Below are 19,840 nucleotides of genomic sequence, written 5' to 3'. Positions count from 1 at the left end.
GATGGGGGATTTGGAGACAGGGAGAAATGAGGGGGAAATGGTAGAGAGCTTGGACACTGTAATTTCTCACCGTATAAAGACAGAATGTTCTTTTTTCTATTGCACTCCCCACAGCCTATATCTAGGCAGCAGGCACTCCTTAGGGGATTACCTACTCTGGATGAGGCAATGTTTTATTCCTGAATGCTTCTTGCAAGAGGTCGGAAGAGTGTCTTCCCTCCCAGGACCTTCCACAGTGACTTTACCTTGACACAATACAAGCCTTGAACACTCTCATTAAAAGCCCAATGTATTCAAGAGGGAGTAAAAGGAAGTCTGCGTAGCGCAGCTTGGGCCCTGCCTGGTATGATCTCAGCTAGGTAGGTGCAGTTCAGATCATTATGGAGAAGAAGCCTTGTCACATTCACAAAGAACTCATCATCTCCGGTCTGCTGTCTCTTTCTCCTTGGCCCCTCACCTTGGGTAGTTTGTCAGCGAGATCGCCTCTGCCCCACAGGTGACTGCCATCCAATCTGGCGTCTTGCATGGCTATACAGTTTCCTGTTAAATACGCAGGAGAGAAACACATTCTTTTTTTCCCATCTGTACCAAACATCATCTTTGTATTTGCTGTTAATAACCACTTTCCAAACAGAATAATGAGTGTGAGACTGAGAACAGCATTAGAAGATTATGAAAGAAAAGTCCTGCATTTTCATGTGGGGTAGAAAGAGAGATCTTTGTATTAAAGCAGAGGCCTTTCATAGCGTATCTCAGGGACTGCTAATGGGATATTCTTTCACCACCAGTTAACCACTTCAAATCTGGACCAGGTAACTGGCTGGGAGGGAAAAAATAATAATTCCCTGTGCCCTTCTAATTAATTAATTAATTGAACTTCAAAAACTTAGAAAATGTTCACTTGTTTGACTGAAAATAAGGGAACATTTTTTTTTTAAATTTTCATCAAAATTGTCCCTGACTTTTTTTTTTAATGTAGAAATTAAAACCCTCCACCCAAATTAGCACCTTACAACTAGACCTGAGCAAATAATGGACTTTTTGGTTTGGGAGTCAAACTGAAAACTTTGGTGGGAGGGGGGGAAATGTGGTTTGGTTCCAGCTGAAATTGACTTTTTTTGTTTGATTTGAGTCAGACAAACAATTTTTCATTTTGTTTCAGGTCATTTTGGGAGTGTTTTCTCACTTTTTTTTTTTGATTGTAAATTAGCTGCATTTCATAACAAAACACTATTTCGTTTCAAAATGTCAAGACATTCTGTTTCAGAAACATCAGAACAAAATGGTTAAACCTTTCCTTTTTATTTTTTTCCAAGCTAAAACTTTTGCTGAATTCTACCCAAATTCATGAATAGTTGAGGAGTTTTGAAAAAATGCATTTTTCAGCAAACCTCTATTTGCCAAAAAAAAAATTGCCCTGCACTACTTAACAACTGTCCCAGTAGACAACCCACGGACTAAACTAATTATGGAGGCTGATCTACTTCACATCAGAACTCCAGGAATGGCTCCTCCAGAAGAGGGTTGACATCCAACAGTGGGCTCCTATGGCTGTTCAGGTGCAATCAAAGTCTGATTAACCGTATCTCCGCTTACTCAAACTCTTGGTTATCCTGAACTCGTGTATGTCTTTCAGGGTTTGACTGTGAAGGAACTATGCTCCAGCTCTCAGCCCTATTCTGCGTCCCTTTTCTCCATCCCAAGAGCTGGCCTAGAGGAAGCCACAAGTCCTGTGCTCCAAAGCCTTCAGTGCACAAAGTGGGCTGTTTGTTGTTGTTTTGACAGAAACTTTTCGCCATCGTTACTGACCCTGTTATCAGTTGAAGGTTTCTGCACACAAGGATTCCTGGCTTGCTCAGGGCTGGCTGGGGAAGAGGCCTGGGAATCTGAAGAAGAGCTCTTCTCTTGCATAGCTCCTAAACTCTGCAGGAGTGTTGGGGAGTGAGGAGCTGACTGTCCCTGGGAAAACTGGCCCCCTGTTCATAGTCAGGGGAGCTAAAAATAGGAGATCCTGAGTGCAGACTTCAGTGCTGGTTGGACTAGCCCCCTCCACCCCCCAGTCTTCTGAAACTTTGATTCTCCAATGGTTTTGATGTCCCTTAGGACAAGGTATTATTGTCCATAGAGGAGTTCACTCTTTAGGGCGTTCACCCAATATCATTTGTGATCATTACAGGCACAAAAAAAGATGCCTTTGCTTGCCAAAGTGGATATGAACTCTGCCAGATACATGATTAAAAAGAATCCTCCATCCAACAGGTGAGGTCTAACGCATCTATTTTTAATTGTTATCCAGGTGCACATAGCTGTGAGCCATTTCAGGATCAAACTCTACTTGGACTGTAAGAAAATAGCAGAGAAACCGATCAATGCTATGGCAAGCGTCTCCACAGCTGGCTTCATCATGCTAGGAAAACTGACAGGAACCAGAGGACCCAGGAGTGGGTCAGCAGCGGTAAGTACAGTGTTTATCAATTTTAATGAGGAGTCTTGTGTCTAAATTCAGGGCTGGCTGGGATACAAATCAGAATAGAATTACTGTTCCCTCTCCCCATTTCTCTTGTGTTGCGTTCCCCCTGTGAAGTAGGGAAGTGTTATACACCTATGCAGTTTTTGAAATTTGATGAGCATTTTTAATGCAATGTTTTGCACTCTCTCCTCCTACCTTTGGGAGTTTGTGACGAGATGTAGTGCAGCACGTGTGTGCCACATAGTCACATCAGCTCGCACCCTGATCTGTGGGTGAGGAGCTTACATGGGGCTTTAATACTGCATAATCTTGGAAACTGAGGACATACAGATCCTGTTGCACTTGGCTGAAAAAGGCAGGAGGGTTACTAGATTGCTTCGAAAAGAAAAGGGTTTATACGTCAGCTCCCATGGAGTAGCAGCAGCCACATACTAGTCTTCACGGGGGCAACGCGTTCAGATGGGTTTCATTTGGTCTAAAATTCTCAAAAGTGCACTGTTCCTGAATGACTGTCCTTGAATGACTGTAAAACAATACTCAGAGTAGTCACCAAAAAAACATCTCAACATTAGACTCAGTTGCAAACAAAAGCCCACTTTTGCCCCATAGGTAAAGGAAACAAATAAATGAACATCTTGGCTTTGTGCCGTGCCCCGAAGATCAGTGGTCTTGGGCTGATTGACCCATGAGAAAAACAAGCACCAGAGACAAAATACACCCTGAATCTGATTCTTCATTGCCTTATACCTCATGTTGCCATTTCCACCGCTGCAAAATAAGTGTAGAAACACTCCAGCGGCTGATCTGGTAGTGTTTTCTGCCCCTTGGTCCAGATCCTCAAAGGTATTTTGGCACCTGACTCCCACTGATTTCATGGGAATTATTTGCATTGGTTTCAATGATTACAAAGGTGCAGGGCAAGGATGAATTAGGCGCCTGCTCCACAGCACTCTGACCGTAGATCTAGGGGGTGCAAATAGGAACAGATCAGCTGACTGCAGCCTTCCACACCTGAAGGCAGCATTGCACAAGCAATCTGGCCCGTCTGCATTGCATGCAGCCTCAGCTAACACCAGGAGGAAGTGGAGTCATGCAACGTACCATGAGAAATGCCATCAAAGGAATGAGCAATACCATATGGGAACAGATTCATAATAAAGCAGGATTCAAGCAGCTCTAATTTTATTTGCTAAAGAAATACTGTGGTGGTTTAGACTGACAGCAGCCATGTCAGATCTCTGCCTTGGAGGAAAATATCCTTTATCCCTCCCTGGTTTTTCCTTTTAGCAGCTTAGCTAGCTGGATCCACTCATTGAAGAGCTACTAATGAACAGCCCAGACCATCTCTACTCCCGTCATGCTTCAAGCCTAACAAAGTTTCATGTCTTCTGCAGCTCTGCTGCCCTTGAGGAGACAGAGTGCCTCATTACTGGTTATCACCAAACCTTATTTAAGACATCTCTAAGTGCCATTTGATGTATGAGGCTCATTTTATAGCCATATGCTGCACATCCCACTCCTCCAGTCGCACCACTCACCCATCATTAAATGCTTGGGGGGAGGGGAAGATTTGATTTGGTAAAAATGGCATTTTTAAAAAACTGGGTTTTAAATATATCTCCCCCCCCTTTTTTTTTTCTTTTTTTGGTTTCATGCTGCATTTGCTCTTTTGCTAATCAAAACGGAAAGATCTGGCAGTCTAGAGAGATGCTGAGAAGGAGGGCAGATTTATTTGGAAGGGGAGGATGCATCTCCCAGGAATATCTGCTGTTTTTGTTCTTCTACCACTTTCTTGAGTGGCAGCAGAGCAAAGTTGTCTTTTTACATTTTGGTTTGTGTTGAAGCCAATTACCTGGGGCCTTGGGAGCGGCTGCCGCTGCTAAAATGTGAGTAAATCGGAAACGGTGGTTTTGTTAGCATGGATGAGCTGACAGAGTTCACTTTGCAAGGCTCTGGCCTCAGAGGCCTGAGACTTGCAATGCAGTCCAATGACCATCCACCCCTTCTAAATTCTGTATCCATTGCCTTGTGTCTGCAGTTTGTACAATTACCTTTGAAAGAATGTGTCTGTATGGGTGGTGGATAGGGGGAAGGGGAGAAAGCTCATGATACTCTCTTACATAAGGTTATTTTTACATTCTGCTGCAGCCAGAAGTGGCCAAGAACTTATACAACTTCTTGACAGACCACCCTGCGGCTTGCAGTAGGATGAGCTATTATTCTCATTGGCATCTTAACAAGACTTGGCATGAGCTATTGTTGGGAACATACAATAACTGGGGCATTAGCCTGCATAATTGCTGTTCATCAGGACACCTGGAGGCACTATATTTAAAAAAACAACAACAGTGCAGTTCTATCCTTTTTTCTACACCTAAATTCTTGTTAGGGGGCCTCTCTTCTCCAGCAGTGGGTAGAATAATTATGTATGGCCATGGAAATGGCAGGTTGCACAGCCAACCCACCTGTCACATTTGTAACTCTTCTCATGACTCGTCTAATTCTCTTTGCTCCACAGTTCCAGCTGCAGTCTTTACAGATTGTTTGCAGTGACTCCTTGGCAGAGGAAGATAGATGTTGTGATCTCCCGGCACTGGTAAGATGTGACTGACTTATGTGCTCATTGGGATGAGACTAGGGGGTGTGTCACAAAGAAATGACACTTTAAATAGAATTTTGGTAGGGCCAGAAGATGAACTTTTATTTTTTTCCAAGAAACTGATAAAACTAGCTAGAGCTAAGGCCAAGTGCGTCTGCATCTGCTCCCAGTGAAATTAATAATAAAATGCCTGTTGGCTTCAGCACGTAAGAGAGCTTCTCAAACACATCTCCACCAGGGCACGTAATTCCTGACTTGAATCAGATCTACTAAGCCAGCGCTGTCAGTCACACAGCTCTGCTATTGGCCTTCATTTCTGAGTTATAACTACAGCCGGTTGGACATTTTTCTGGTGAAACAAAGCTTCATCAGAAAATACCAATTCATCAAACGTAAAATGATTGGTGAAAATAGCTTTGGGGACCAGCCTGCCTAAGAGTCTGAAAGCCCCAGGGTCTCTGGCCTGGGATAGCCTCCATGGGACCGCCAGCAGCTGCTGCCTGAAATTGACATTCAGCGGACAAGAGTGTCAGTTTTACGAAGCAGATGCCAGGGTTCTGGCAAGTATATCTGGTTTTGGAAGGGCCGTGTGTCAGGTTTCTGAAAGATTTTTTTCTTGGGATTTCCAGTTTGTGGGATTTTTTGATATTTCAAATTCTCCTGTGAACCAGAAATCCCGAATTTGTCAGTTGAAGTTATAACATTTCCCTGCTATTCCTTTCCGCCCCTGGGCTTCTACTGCACACAAAAAATGTATTACTCCTGAACTGAGAGATGGTTTGTTTTGTGGGCAAATCTTTAGAAAGGAGTAGATTGACTGATTGTTTTCCTCAGGATATATTTATTGTAAATTTCAATGACTATAAAATGTAGGGCTGGTTGGAAAATTTCCCTTTATAAATTGTTTTTTGATGGAAAATTGGGTCTTTGATTAAACATAATTTTTAACACAAACCATCTGCTATCTACATAAAATTTTGATTTTCACTGAAAAAATGAATGCTCAAAATCCAAAAATGTTTTGGTTTTGAGCTTAAAATTGAAATACTTTAGATGAAACCCAAAATATTTCAATTTGAATATTGTGTCTCAGCTGGACTTTATCTCCCATAATGCACCATGGCCCCTGGACTCCCATGAAGCACTGCCTCATATCACCAAGAGGGGAGACCATGGTGCATCATGGGAAATATAATCCAGCTAAGTACTGGAATGATAAAGAAAATTTTCAGCAGTGCCTAAGTCCCATGTTCAAAAGGGACTTAGGAGGCTAAGTACCATTTAATTTCAGTTAGGGCTGTCAAATGATTAAAAATATTAATCACACAATTTATTGCACAATTAATAATAGAATACTATTTATTTAAATATTTTTGGCTGTTTTCTACATTTTCAAATATAGTGTACAGTGCTCACTTTATATTTATTTTTATTACAAATATTTACACAGTAAAAACCAAAAGAAATAGTATTTTTCAGTTTACCTAATACAAGTACTGTAGTGGAATCTCTTTATCATGAAAGTTGAAATTACAAATATGGAATTATATACAAAAAAACCTGCATTTAGAAATAAAACAATGGAAAACTTTAAAGCCTACGAGTCCATTCAGTCCTACTTCTTGTTCAGCCAATTGCTTAGACAAACCAGTTTGTTTACATTTGCGGGAGATAATGCCGCCTGCTGCTTGAAAGTGAGAACTAGCATTCATGTGGCACTGTTGCAGTTGGTGTCATAAGATATTTATATGCCAGATGTACTAGAGATCCATATGTTCCTTCATGCTTCAACCACCATTCCAGGGAACATGTGTCCATGCTGATTACAGGTTTTGCTCGATAATAATCCAAAGCAGTGTGGGCTGATGCGTATTTATTTTCATCCTCTGGGTCAGATGCCATCACCAGAAGGTTGATTTTCTTTTTTGGTGGTTCAGGTTCTGTAGTTTCCACATCAGAGTGTTGCTCTTTTAAGACCTCTGAAAGCATGTTCCACACCTAATCCCTTTCAGATTTTGGAAGGCCCTTCAGATTCTTAAACCTTGGGTCGAGTGCTGTAGCTGTCTTTAGAAAGCTCACATTGGTACCTTCTTTGCGTTTTGTCAGATCTGTGGTAAAGATGTTCTTAAAATGAACAACATGTTGGGTCATCGTCCGAGACTGCTATAACATAAAATGTATGGCAGAATGTGGGTAAAACAGAGCGGGAGACATATAATTCTCCCTCAAGGAGTTCAGTCACAATGTAGTGGGGCAGCTGCCCCACTCCTGGAGAACAGGTCCAAAACAGCCAGGCTAGGCTGTTTGGGGAGGCAGCCACAGCTGTGACCAGCCCAATCAGAGCCCAGCTGGCCCTGATAAGAGGGCTGTGGGCCAGAAGCTGGAGGAGTCTCACTGTAACCCTGGAGGGAGCAGGGCTGGGGAATAGGGCAAGGGAGCTCGGGAGCTCCAGCCTGGTAAAACCCCCAGGCTGCAGGCCTTGCTTTAAGGCCAAAAGGTACTGGGGCTGCAGAGGGGCAGCCTGAGGATAGGTAAAGGCAGCAGGTCCTAACCCCTTGCCATGATGAGTGGCCATTAGAGACTTCAGTCTGCCCCAGTGAGCGGGGGCTAGATGATGACTGGCAGTAGCCACCGAGGCAAAGCGGGTTTAGAGGATTGGGGGTTCCCCGGGGAGGGGAGACCAAGAGTATAGGAGTACTGCTGGGGCAGAACCCCAAGGTAAATGGCACTGGGGTCTGGGAGGAACACGGGGCCAGCGGCAGGCAAGACACTGGCCTGCAGAGGACGCTCCAAATGCTGGAAAAGAGCTAATTCCCAGATGACCAGCAGGAGGCGCTGCACCGATGAGTTGTCACTTTGCTACACACACATTTAATTAATGCATTCTTTTTTTAATAAGCGTCATCAGCATGGAAGCATGTTCTGGAATGGTGGCTAAAGCATGAAGGGGCATATGAATGTTTAGCATATCTGGCACATAAATATCTTGCAATGCCAGCTACAAAGGTGCCATGCAAAAGAAAGCCTGTTCTCACTTTCAGGTGACGTAAATAAGAAGCGGGCAGCATTATATCCGTGACTGTAAACAAACTTGTTTGCCTTAGCAATTGGCTGAATAAGAAGTAGGACTGAGTGGACTTGCAGGCTGAAAAGTTTTACATTGTTTTGTTATGGAGTGCAGTTATGTAACAAAAAAAAATCCATATTTGTAAATTGCACCTTCGCAATAAAGAGATTTCCCTACAGTACTTGTATGAGGTGATCTGAAAAATACAATTTCTTTTGTTTATCATTTGTACAGTGCAAATATTTATATTATTTTTATTACAAAGTGAGCATTGTACACTTTGTATTCTGTGTTATAATTGAAATCAATATATTTGAAAATGTAGAAAAATATCCAAACATATTTAATAAATTTCAATTGGTATTCTATTGTTTAATAGTGCAATTAAAACTGCGATTAATCACAATTGTTTTGAGTTAATCATGTGAGTTAACTGCAATTAATCGACAACCCTACTTTCAATGCCTGAGTCATGAAAATGGTACTGAATTTTTGAGAATGTTACCCATAATTTCTTTTTTTTTTCTTTCTTTCAGAGAAATGAAGAGACCTGCCCTACCTTAACTCCTTCCTGCACCTGCACTTCAGGTATCCCAGGCCTGCCAGGTCCTCCAGGGCCCCCTGTAAGTTTGCCTGCTCACATTTGTTCCTAGAAATGTTCATATTGTGTGGCATCCATGTGGCATTTCACAGCCATGTGCAAAGGACAAGGTCCCTGCCATGAACTCACAATCTTGGCAGACACTGGACGAGAAGGGAAACAGGAAGTTAAGCAATGAACTATGGTGCATGGCATGTGACTCCATGTTTATCATCTCTTATGAGATCATATAACTGATTAAAGGAGGTGGAGACCTTCTCTGCTCAACTTGGGCCCAGTGACTGTGACTTGCAGAGCTGGGTTTCTCTTCCTTTTGTTCTGAACACCAAGTAAATGCTGGCAGATTTCCATATCCTGAACTCTGAACTTCCCAACTTTGGGGGGAGGTTTAAGACCCCTTAATATCAGAGGTGCAATGAAGCCAGAATATATCGATCCAAATATCAAATGCCAACAAAGCAAAGGGTGCATGGAGCTGGCATCGTGGTCCAAGCCCATTTCTGCATAGATATTTGTATTTTTAAAATGCTGAATAATATAAAAACTGCTGATGTTTGTCTCTCTCAAGGCAGCCATCTCAACCTGGGCAGGCCTTTCCTTTCATTTCCCTCTCCTACTGCCAAAGCGAAATAAGTTATCTTGCAAGGCGACAGTGACAGCTGGGGGCAGAGAGAGTTTACTGTACTAATCCTCTTACAGAAGAAAGGCCAGCTCCACTTTTTGTCTGTCTGTAAAGATATATTGGATAGGAAGCTCCAAAACCCTGTATGAACACTTGAAATGCAAAAGGCATGGCATGGCAACCTTGAATCCAACTGAATTCAGGGCTCGATTCAATAAAAATTTAATGTAGGGGGAGTGTGTATTGACTCTGACTCTCAGAAGTTCTGGTTGTTCATATCTGTTTTTCAGTCACTGCAGAAAAATTGTATAATTACCACAAATTCTGTGTTTCATAATGCACATTACATAGAGAGAGGGGAACATTTACAACCAAGGCTGTACCTACTCTCCCCCCATGAACATGTAATGCATGCACTCACTTGCCGCAATGGTTTTTTTGGGTGCAAATGTTAACATTTCCCCACAGGACTGTTTAAACAACAAGAGCAGGCATGGGAATACCTAGCAGGTATTTGCACATGCAGATTGCAATTGGAATTTTTGCATGAAGAAGCTGAGGGCTGAAAATCTGGCCCAGAGAATCTTCCACAATGTAGAAAAAATCTTTCTCTGTGTCAAATAAATATAGTTTAACAATATCCTGTTACGGGGTGGCCGGCTCTTTAAGGGGAGTTGGGCCCAGCCTCATCTGCGAAGAATCGGCTCCCTCTCAGCTGAGAGAGAGCGGCTAGTGATCAAGTGCTTACAAAAGCCAGCTGGTGGCCCAGTGGAGGAGAAAGCTGCCAGGAGCAGGGAGGTGCTGATAGAAAACTACTGAGATTGGGGAACAGGACAACAGGAAGCTGGCTGGCTCCTGTGGGCAGCTCTGGAGCAGGGTTGGACTCTCAGACAGGTGGCCTCTAGTATGGAACCCAGCAGGGAGTAGATAGGCCCCTGAGGAAGACCCTGAGTAGGGGGGAAGGGAGAATTGTGCTGTGCTAATTTTAAAGTCGAAGGCCTGAGAAAAGGGCCTGCCCGACTGGGTGTGGAGTCACTTCTTCCTGGAGCGAGGGGACAGGGCAGAAGCCTATGTGCCCTTTTGATGCCAATAAACAGGACTAGCACTTTTTAACTTTTTAAATATTAGGATTAATCTGTGAGGTCAATTTCATAATTAACAAGGAACTACTGTTTGTTACGTAATAACTAGTGGTTAATTCCACTGGAAATTTTAATTACACAGCTCATTGCTTCATCACAGTATGTCATTTGTCAAAAACAAATTGTGTCAAACCAACCTGATAGCTTTCTTTGACAGAGTAACAAGCCTTGTGGATAGGGGGGAAGCGGTAGACGTGGTACATCTTGACTTTAGTAAGGCTTTTGATACTCTCTCGCATAACCTTCTCATAAATAAATAAACTAGGGAAATGCAACCTAGATGGAGCTACTATAAGGTGGGTGCAAAACTGGTTGGAAAACCATTCCGAGAGAATAGTTATCAGTGGTTCACAGTCATGCTGGAAGGGCATAACGAGTGGGGTCCCGCAAGGATCAGATCTGGGTCTGGTTCTGTTCAATATCTTCATCAATGATTTAGATAACGGCATAGAGAGTACACTTGTAAAGTTTGCGGATGATATCAACCTGGGAGGGGTTGCAAGTGTTTTGGAGGATAGGATTAAAATTCAAAATGATCTGGACAAACTGAGAAATGGTCTGAAGTGAATAGGATGAAATTCAATAAGGACAATGTAAAGTACTCCATTTAGGAAGGAACAATCAGTTGCACACATACAAAATGGGGAAATGACTGCCTAGGATGGAGTACTGCAGAAAGGGATCTGGGGGTCATAGTGGACCACAAGCTAAATATGAGTCCACAGTGTAAAACTCTTGCAAAAAAAAGCAAACGTCATTCTGGGATGTATTAGCAGGAGTGTTGTAATCAAGACATGAAAAGTAATTATTCCGCTCTACTCCATGCTGATTAGGTCCCAACTGGAGTTTTGTGTCCAGTTCTGGGCACCATATTTTGGAAGGATGTGGACAAATTGAAGAAAGTCCAGAGAAGAGCAATGAAGACGATTAAAGGTTTAGAAAACATGACCTAAGAGGGAAGATTGAAAAAATTGTGTTTGTTTAGTCTAGAGAAGAGAATACTGAGAAGGGACATGAGAACAGTTTTCAAGTACATAAAAGGTTATTACAGGGAGGAGGGAGAAAAATTGTTCTTAACAGCTGAGGATAAGACAAGAAGCAATGTGCTTAAATTGCAGCAAGGGAGGTTTAGGTTGGACATTAGGAAACACATCCTAACTGTCAAGGTGGTTAAGCACTGGAATAAATTGTCTAGGGAGGTTGTGGAATCTCCATCATTGAAGATTTTTAAGAACAGGTTAGACAAACACCTGTCAGGGATGGTCTAGATAATTAGTCCTGCCACAAGTCTAGGGGACTGGACTAGAAGACCTGTCGAGGTTCCTTCCAGTCCTATGATTCTATGATAACCTGCTACCTGCATAGTTATGAACCCATGCGGCCTTCTAATTTAAATGTCTCTTCAGTGCCCTTTTGGGGAATAAGGGGTTTTCTTTCACCATGATTGCGAATATAGTTATGACACACATGCTTCAGGCATCATGAAACTCTGATCGATTTGCACTAAACATGCCTAAAGTAATTCCATAGTGAGCCAGGATGTCTCATGCATATCCAGTCCTCCTTAATGAGCACCTTCTCAGGGATAGGCCCCTTTGGGGCACCCCATAAACAACCTCTAGCAAAGCTCTTAGTCAGACTTGCTTAATCCAAATCCACTGATATTTAGATTCACGAACAGAAGCCATCAGATTAAAATGTCAATAGTTCATACAGCACCTGTACATGCTAGAAGATTAGATTCCTCTTAGATCCAGTGGTTATGCAGATGCGCAGATAAACCAGGTCTCCCTGGATATACTACCCTTCCCTTCTGTGAAAGGGCTCATCTGGAGCTTATGTAAAGTAGAATGTGTGCTCTAGAGTCTGTACAAGTATGAGCTGCTGTTCCACCCCCAGCTTGCTACCAGTGGCTGGAATAGAGATTAATCAGCATCACTTCGTGAGAAGCACTTTGAGAAACAAGTGTGTAATCTCAGTGCCATCACGAAATGCTTCCGTTGCATTTCCATGGTCCCACTGAATACCTTTCCTTTTTATGGAATATGCTAAACTACGGAGGATCTGATTCTAATCTCTCTTACACCATTGACCTGAGAGGGGATGCACCATTTCCTGCTTGTTACTCTTCAGCCCTCTCAAAATGCATTTGTGGCAGACTTACCTAGTGCCATATGGGGCAAGGCCATCATATATATGTGCTGGGAGCATGAGAGGAGCTTTACGCATCCACTCACGACCGCAGTGAGAGCTTTCACGATTGCAGTTCCCATGTGGGCTGAGCTGAGTGTGAGCTAGAGATGGGGATTCACTAGAACGCTGCATCTGAGTCCTTAAAAAATTGGGTGAAACCCTAATTTGGATCTGCTTTCGGAGCCTCTTGGGGGCCACCTCTCACCTGACCTCTTTGATTTATGTCAACGTCACCATTCGCAGAGCTACCCACGCTGCTCTGGAATGAAGCAGATGGAGCAGAAAAGTTGCTTCCGTCCTAGATTTTCCGTAGAGGTGCAAAACCACAGCGAGTCAACCCTCACTGCTACCGATGTCACCTTCGGCAGCCGTTTGTTACAGTTACAAAACCAAGCAACTTCAGGCTTTTTCCTGTGCTCCTCCTCATGTCTGGAAGAAATAAGCATCCACAAAGCCACTCAATGTCCTCCCTTCAGATCTCTGCTGCGATGGATGGTCCGGCAGCAGATGTGCAGCGATTGCTGCTTTTCACATTCACTAGTATCTCGCTGTTACCTTCTGCTTCCTGCTCTGTTTGTCACATCCCCTTCTAGCAAGCAATGCGGGAGCACGGAGCATCTTCTGACGTGTGTGTGCAGTATAAGCACTACCGCAGTACAGACACTACTTAATATTAATAACAAGAGAGTCTTGTGCTTTGTCCCACTTTGGCAGGGCAGTCCTGGGAGAAGAGGACCGCAAGGGGAACAAGGGGAACCAGGGCCGAAGGTGAGCAATGACAGCACTCTGCCTCCGATATTCTTTCAGGCAGCTATAGGTCATACGCAGACCTGGGGTGAGAAAGTGCAACTCCCTTAACTTCAATTGATTTACATTTACTCACCTCAGGTCTGAATTCATCCCTACATTAATGATTGAGCCTTCTTGCTACTTAGCGCAGGGATCCAGAGATTTTGAGAAACAGAACAATGAAAATGTCTGTAATCGAATAGAAAATGACATGGTTATTTAAACCCCAAGTGGGTGCTCAGAGCTGTGCGATATAGACCTGATCCCTGCTCCAAAATTCTCCAGACACCCAGTTGCGTTGATTTAACTACATAGATCCGATAAGCTTCTTTCTAAGAAAACAACCTGACTATCAGAAAACGTTCATCCCTGTTTTGTGGTGCTCTTATTCTCCCTGCCGTGCGTGGCTGATTTGACCTCGTGCCTCGACGTGCTTGGGAAAGGTGTGAAGTACAGGGAGAGCCACGGAAACTGGGTATATCTCTGTGGAAAAGGAGCAGAGACAAGTATGAAACAAAAGGCTGGATCTGAACGACCTGGAATTTGGGGGGTGGGGAAGGCACTGAAATCCACATCCAGAGCGTTTGCTATGTGTTACTCAACAAAGCATGATTGAGAGAATCCAGTAAAGAAGCAAGGGAACCACTCCCCCGCCCCACACTGCTGTCCTTTTTCTGCACAGAAGCCAGCATCATTGATAGAGCTGGTCAGAAAAAGACATTGAAAAATGGACACTGTTTTCGGAAGTCTTTGTGGGACTTTCTCTCCTTCCCACCCTCCATTTTTTGACCAGCTCCAATCGCTAGAATAATTTGCTATAGGGCAGGGCTGCTCCTGCTTCCCTGGCAACCAGTGCGAGTTTTACTATTGACTTCCCTGGACTCAAAACCTCGGACTGCAAAGGCAAAGGGCTGTGCAGCAGAGGGTACTGGACACTTCCAGGCCTTGTCTCTTCCTTTTGTATCCAGTAGCTGCTTTGTGCTGACACCGGTCATACAGTGCAGTCAATGCGTGTGGAAGTCACTGGTGTCCCTCCCCACATTTGGTCTCATTTCTTTGACTGGCTTTAGGGTGAGCCAGGTCCTCCAGGACAAGCCGGACCAGAGGGTCCTGGTGGACAACAAGGGTCACCAGGCTCCCAAGGAATCACCATGCAGGGTCCAGTGGTACGTGATCTCTCCCATTGCTGTTATCTCACCTTTTGCTCTGTGCGAAAGATACATCTGTATGGGGGGTCTGGTTTTGTTACAGGGATGTGGTGATCAAAACACCTGAGCCCTAGCTACACCACTGCTTACAATGCTGCTACTACCAGCTTTGCTGTTGCTATTACAGGGATATCTAGTTTTCCTAATGTTGACAAGACGCTAAATTCTGATTTAAAAACTGGCCATGGTGGATAGCTGATCCCTAGTCTAGCCCTTGAAGTGTCCAATGGAGTATTAAAATTTCAGTAGCACAGTCATCATGGTTAGAGAAGCAATGGGCAAGTGTTAGAGAAGCAGTATACACTTGCATGTATGTGGATAGACACGCAAACCTGCCTGCAAATGCCAGGCAAAAGGGTCAGATATGGAGGTGTGCAAGAATCCCTTCAAAGGGTATGTGGAGGTAGTTGGGTTCCTGGCCATGCTGAACTGACCATTAGTGGTGAGTAGCCATGGACAGATAGACGTCTGCCCAACTTAAGGGGTGGTGCAGAATACATGCAACTCTATTGTTACATTTTGGTTCCAGGGGCCACCAGGAATTAAAGGGGAGAAAGGAGACACTGGAATCCCAGGCATGCAGGTAACATAATCAACATCACTCCTTTGACTCAAAGAGCTACCTATTTTACTGCTGAACATCTGAGATCCAAGGAATTATCTGTCATTATTGCCATCCCCACTTTGAAACCATATCTCCATTACACAGGAAATCTGCAGGAACACCTTGCACTGCTGTTGTGTGCTCACATTCGAGCCCACACAGGAGCTTGGCAAATGTGAATCAGTTCAGCCTCCCACCAACCTTGCAAGTATTATTGGGCTCATTTCCCTGAAGAATAAACTGGGCGGTGGACAAACAGTAAAGCAATGGCAGAACCAGCAGGCTGGCTTCCACCCCTCCTCTCTACCACTTCCTAAGTATCCCCAGTGCAGAAGAGGCAGGAGATCCAGTTGGGCCTGTAAAATTCTTTTGGGACTCCCTATTATGGAAGGTGCTATTAAAATGTAAGGCATAGGGGAGGAGAGAGAAGAGGAGTCTGACCTTATGATGGTGAATGAGGCCGTGTTCAGTTTCATATACCAGAAAACAGAGCCAATTGAAAATGAAATTTCACTGACATTTTAGTACTGTTTCTCTTTTGTTCTGCTGTGCTTGATTGTCCTCTTTGGTGGTTGCCTCTATTTCCACCATTAAAAAATATGGAGTGGGATGTAATTGCTGGATGCCAGCCTTAACCAGCAATTCTGTTTTCCAGGGTATTCCTGGTGTCCAGGGAGCTCCAGGCAGAGATGGCATTCAGGGTGCAAAGGTAAAACACAAAGACCCAGATTTTCAAATCTGGGCACCTAACACTCCATTTGTGGCCTGATTTGCAGAGATGCTGAGCACCCACAGGTTCTAACGTGTGGGGGAAACGGAGGTTGCACCGCACCTCTGAAAACTGGCCTGCTTTTAGGTGCACAAATATGGACTTGGGTGCCTAACTTTACTCACTCAGATTTGAAAATTTTGGCCAGACTATATCTGCACCACTTCCTGTAAAAAGTGCATGGCAGAGTGTACGGTGGGAGGGGAGGAACTGGCTTGAGATGGTGAATTAGAGATTTACTCTCTGGGTACTTCCCCCATGGCACCTCACCTAGCAAAGAGCTCTGGGGTCCTATTCTTCTCACAGCATCTTGGAGGAAGCATGGACATTCTGCTGTCGAGAGGCAGCATTCACAGTTTTCTCTACTCTCCGCCCGACAGTTGATGTTGCTAGCACAGGGCAAGCCTGTGGCAGCAGGGATGGGTGAATTGATGATCCAGACATCTCTAATTTGGCCCAAAAATTCTTCAGCTAGATTTATGTGGCTGAGCAGTTGCCAACGTCCTTGGCAGTTATGATGTTCCATTGATAAGCCCTGGCTAAACAGCATTTGGAGTAAGGCATCACATCACTGCACCCTCAGCTCTCACCAATGCTGTGAGGACCCTCTCGTTAACACACTGTTGGGTTTGCAGGGGGTGAGAGGACTGGAAGGCACAGCAGGGCCTCCGGGGCCACCAGGACCCAGGGTAAGAGCTTGCACAAACTGTCAGTACAAAGCTTGTCATCAGCAACAACTTTCACTTCCTGCTGACTTGCTGCATTTTCCACTGGAGCCAATGTAAGCACCTCCTGGCATGGGTCATCACAGGGTTAGAACCTGGGACTTTCAGCACTGCAGCAGAGACCTCTACCACTTCAGCTTCAGAAGTAACTCTGTGAGCGGGTAGCAGTAGACAACTTAGCTAGTAGGCAGCCTCTAGAGGGACATGTGCTTTGCCAGAGGGTTAGGTGGTCCAGCTGGCTACTGTTCCTCTTTCTTAGATGGTGGACGAGTTTAAGGCATACAGAATGCTAGACTGAAGTCACTAGCTGGAGCTGGGCATGATGCCAGGCAAGATGTCCTCACTCAGCTCTGCCCATGCCAGTGGGACCTGAGCTGCTCCCACTCACAAATTCCTAGCCTCAGTTTCGCCAAGGACAGCCTTAGAGTTCATCTACTTATTTATAAGGCTCCAATCACATTAGTGTCGAGTGTCTCTCAACACCGTGGGTGGTGGTGAAGTTATGATGTCCCCACCTTACAGATAAGGAGCTGAGGGATTGCGAGGCTCAGTTACCTACTACTGAACTTCAGGCAGTACGTGACAGACACAGGAAGTGAACCCAGATTCACCGAGTCCCAGCACAAACCACCAGACCAGCCTTTCAATAGCAAAGATGCCACCTGTGCACTAGGAATTGCACTGAAATCTCCATCTCATTTCCCCATGACCACTAAATAGCTGTCAATCGCTATTGACTGGAATCCAGTGGGTGAAAAATTACAAATATATAGAAAATAACTGGCCCTTTTCCTATACAATTCTGGCAACTGCAGAAATACAACTGGGGAGCAGACAGAGATATCTAGAGCATGCAGGGTTTTTTTTTTCCTTTAAACAATTCTTCATTATTGATGGAATTACACATTGGAGGGAAGCTCAGCTGTAAATGAGAGGTGTTAACTGTCCAAAAATAGATGTGCTCTGGGCTAAGACTAAAATAATCTCAATATAAAATGAAAGAACTAAAAACTGAAGGGTAAAAACCATCTTGCAGGTTGTGGGCACAACTCACATCTGCTCTCCTGGCCATAACTGAGACAGTAATTGTAAATGATGTGAACATGACATGACTCATGCATGATATACTCTTAACATTGTCTTCATGGTTGGATGATGCACTGACATAAACCTTAAGGGCACAATGCCTTTAACTGAGCCCTCTAAACTGATTCTGCTGGTGCTCTTGGAGCCATAGGGAGATGTCAGCCTCAAGTAGCAGAAGAAGAAAGCATGCAGCTGACTGGGCCTTCTCTGTAGCTGCATCTCACAATTTAATCTCTGCAGGGTTTCCAAGGAATAACAGGTTCCCGAGGCAATAGCGGAGAGCGAGGACCTCCAGGTGATGTTGGACCCACTGTAAGTGGTGTGTGTGTGTTATGGTACTTGAGGAGTGCCTGATGAGAGCATGGAACCTGACAGAGTTCTAAACGGACTGAGCTGCAGCTGCAAAGTTCAGCTCTGCATCTGAACTTCCTCAAAGTTTGAATGTGTGTAGCTCTGAAGGTGTTAGGTCAGATCCATCTCTTCTGATGGAAGGGACTTTAACTATTTATCAAAGACCTGGCTGACAAATGTCTTGGAGTAGACTCAGGGCTAGTTGTTCATGGCAGGCATGGCCCTCCGCAGGATTCTGGGCTAAATAAAATTCAGTGGTCAAAAATTTCCTACGTAAGATCCTGGACTGGAGAAAGAAATCACTAGAGATAGGCCTGAACCAAATTTTTTGGGCAAGCCTTAGCCCACATCTGAACTTTGCAGTTGTCCCTTTAGCTCAGATGAAGAACTCCTTGCATGGGAGGAGAAGTTACCTTGGATCAAAGGCAGATCTGTAGTGTTGACAGCTCTGATTCTGCCTTTTTGTTTGCATCAGTCTTTTCCTGTTGCTCCTTATTTGTTGTTATCCTTAATAAAAACCCTCCATTATTTGTATGAATTTGGTCTTCTGTTGTGGGGTGGGGGGAAGTGTATATATCCTTAACCACAGCCACAGTATTTACTGGTTCACATGTTTGTGACTAAACAAAATGACATTTGTACATGCATTTTGCATAATTCTGCGATATACAACCATAAGATATCAAAGAATGGGGCTGTCAGATCAGCTTCCCCTGTGCATCTGCATTCACATTTGTGGGGTTTTGTGCATGCAGATGGCTGAGACTACAGTTTTGGAAGGAGTACCTGAAAAGATCCACTGCAGATGTGGTCCTTACCGTGGAGTTAGCCTATAAACATAACGCTGGCTGTTCTCTTGCGAATCACAACAGCAAAGTACTGTACTAATACCGGCGTTTATTAAATTGGCCTTTTACTTTCCATGTTTCACCTCCTCCCAGTTTAAAAAGTGTTTATTTTTGCTCTATTTTCTCAACAGGGTCTGCCTGGTCCAAAGGGGGAAAGGGGAGAGAAAGTGAGTTGTTTCTCCTTGGAGTTCTTTATATTGTGCAGTGCAGTTCCTGAGTGCAGCACTGACTGGGCAGCGCACGCTGAGCATCTGTACAAGTGACAGTGACGTGATTAAGCCTTTTCAGTGCTGAACTCTCTCATTTACCTGTTGCTTCTTGACTTTCCATTCACCTGAATGAATGTCCCACGGGAACCTGACAGAATATTGCAACAGGCTTAGTCTCAGTAATGGTGGGAGAGGGGGAAGCCCACCAACTACTTGACTCCCATTAAAGTTTTTTCTATAAAAATGTATTACATGCTAATTGACTAACTCAGAACAAAATTCGGTGGGTCAGATCCTCAGTTACCATAAATAGTTGCAGGTCCACTGGAATCAGGGGATTTACACAATCTGAAAATCTGGGTTCTGATATTGAGGGGGAATTTTCCCCTGGCAACGCTGCCTAACATTTTCTCAAGTGTCTAAGTCCTATTTTCAAGGGTGACTTGAGCACATAGACAGCTGCTTTCCCTTGATTTCAGTGGGAGTTAGGCCTTAGGAGAGTAAGTTCCATTGACTTTCAGTTAGATTTACACTCCTAAATGGCCTGTCTACTGCTA

At 44.1% G+C, this 19,840-nt stretch overlaps 1 protein-coding gene across 3 annotated transcripts in view; it reads left to right on the top strand.

Moving 5' to 3' along the window:
* Positions 1–19,840, top strand: part of COL20A1 (collagen type XX alpha 1 chain) — a 100,142-nt gene that overhangs the window by 65,639 nt on the left and 14,663 nt on the right. For 2 of the 3 annotated variants that reach the window (XM_030533749.1, XM_030533750.1), the window contains exons 26-35: positions 2,297–2,455; positions 4,989–5,066; positions 8,673–8,759; positions 13,409–13,462; positions 14,554–14,649; positions 15,221–15,274; positions 15,951–16,004; positions 16,700–16,753; positions 18,116–18,187; positions 19,206–19,241. In XM_030533749.1, coding sequence (XP_030389609.1) covers positions 2,297–2,455; positions 4,989–5,066; positions 8,673–8,759; positions 13,409–13,462; positions 14,554–14,649; positions 15,221–15,274; positions 15,951–16,004; positions 16,700–16,753; positions 18,116–18,187; positions 19,206–19,241 — 744 coding nt within the window. The remainder of the gene's footprint in view (positions 1–2,296; positions 2,456–4,988; positions 5,067–8,672; positions 8,760–13,408; positions 13,463–14,553; positions 14,650–15,220; positions 15,275–15,950; positions 16,005–16,699; positions 16,754–18,115; positions 18,188–19,205; positions 19,242–19,840) is intronic. The other variant, XM_030533752.1, reaches the window with a different exon arrangement.

The sequence above is a fragment of the Gopherus evgoodei genome, chromosome 14 (genome assembly GCF_007399415.2).
Source record: "Gopherus evgoodei ecotype Sinaloan lineage chromosome 14, rGopEvg1_v1.p, whole genome shotgun sequence".
Classification (NCBI taxonomy): domain Eukaryota; kingdom Metazoa; phylum Chordata; order Testudines; family Testudinidae; genus Gopherus; species Gopherus evgoodei.
This window is presented reverse-complemented; position numbering and strand designations above follow the sequence as displayed.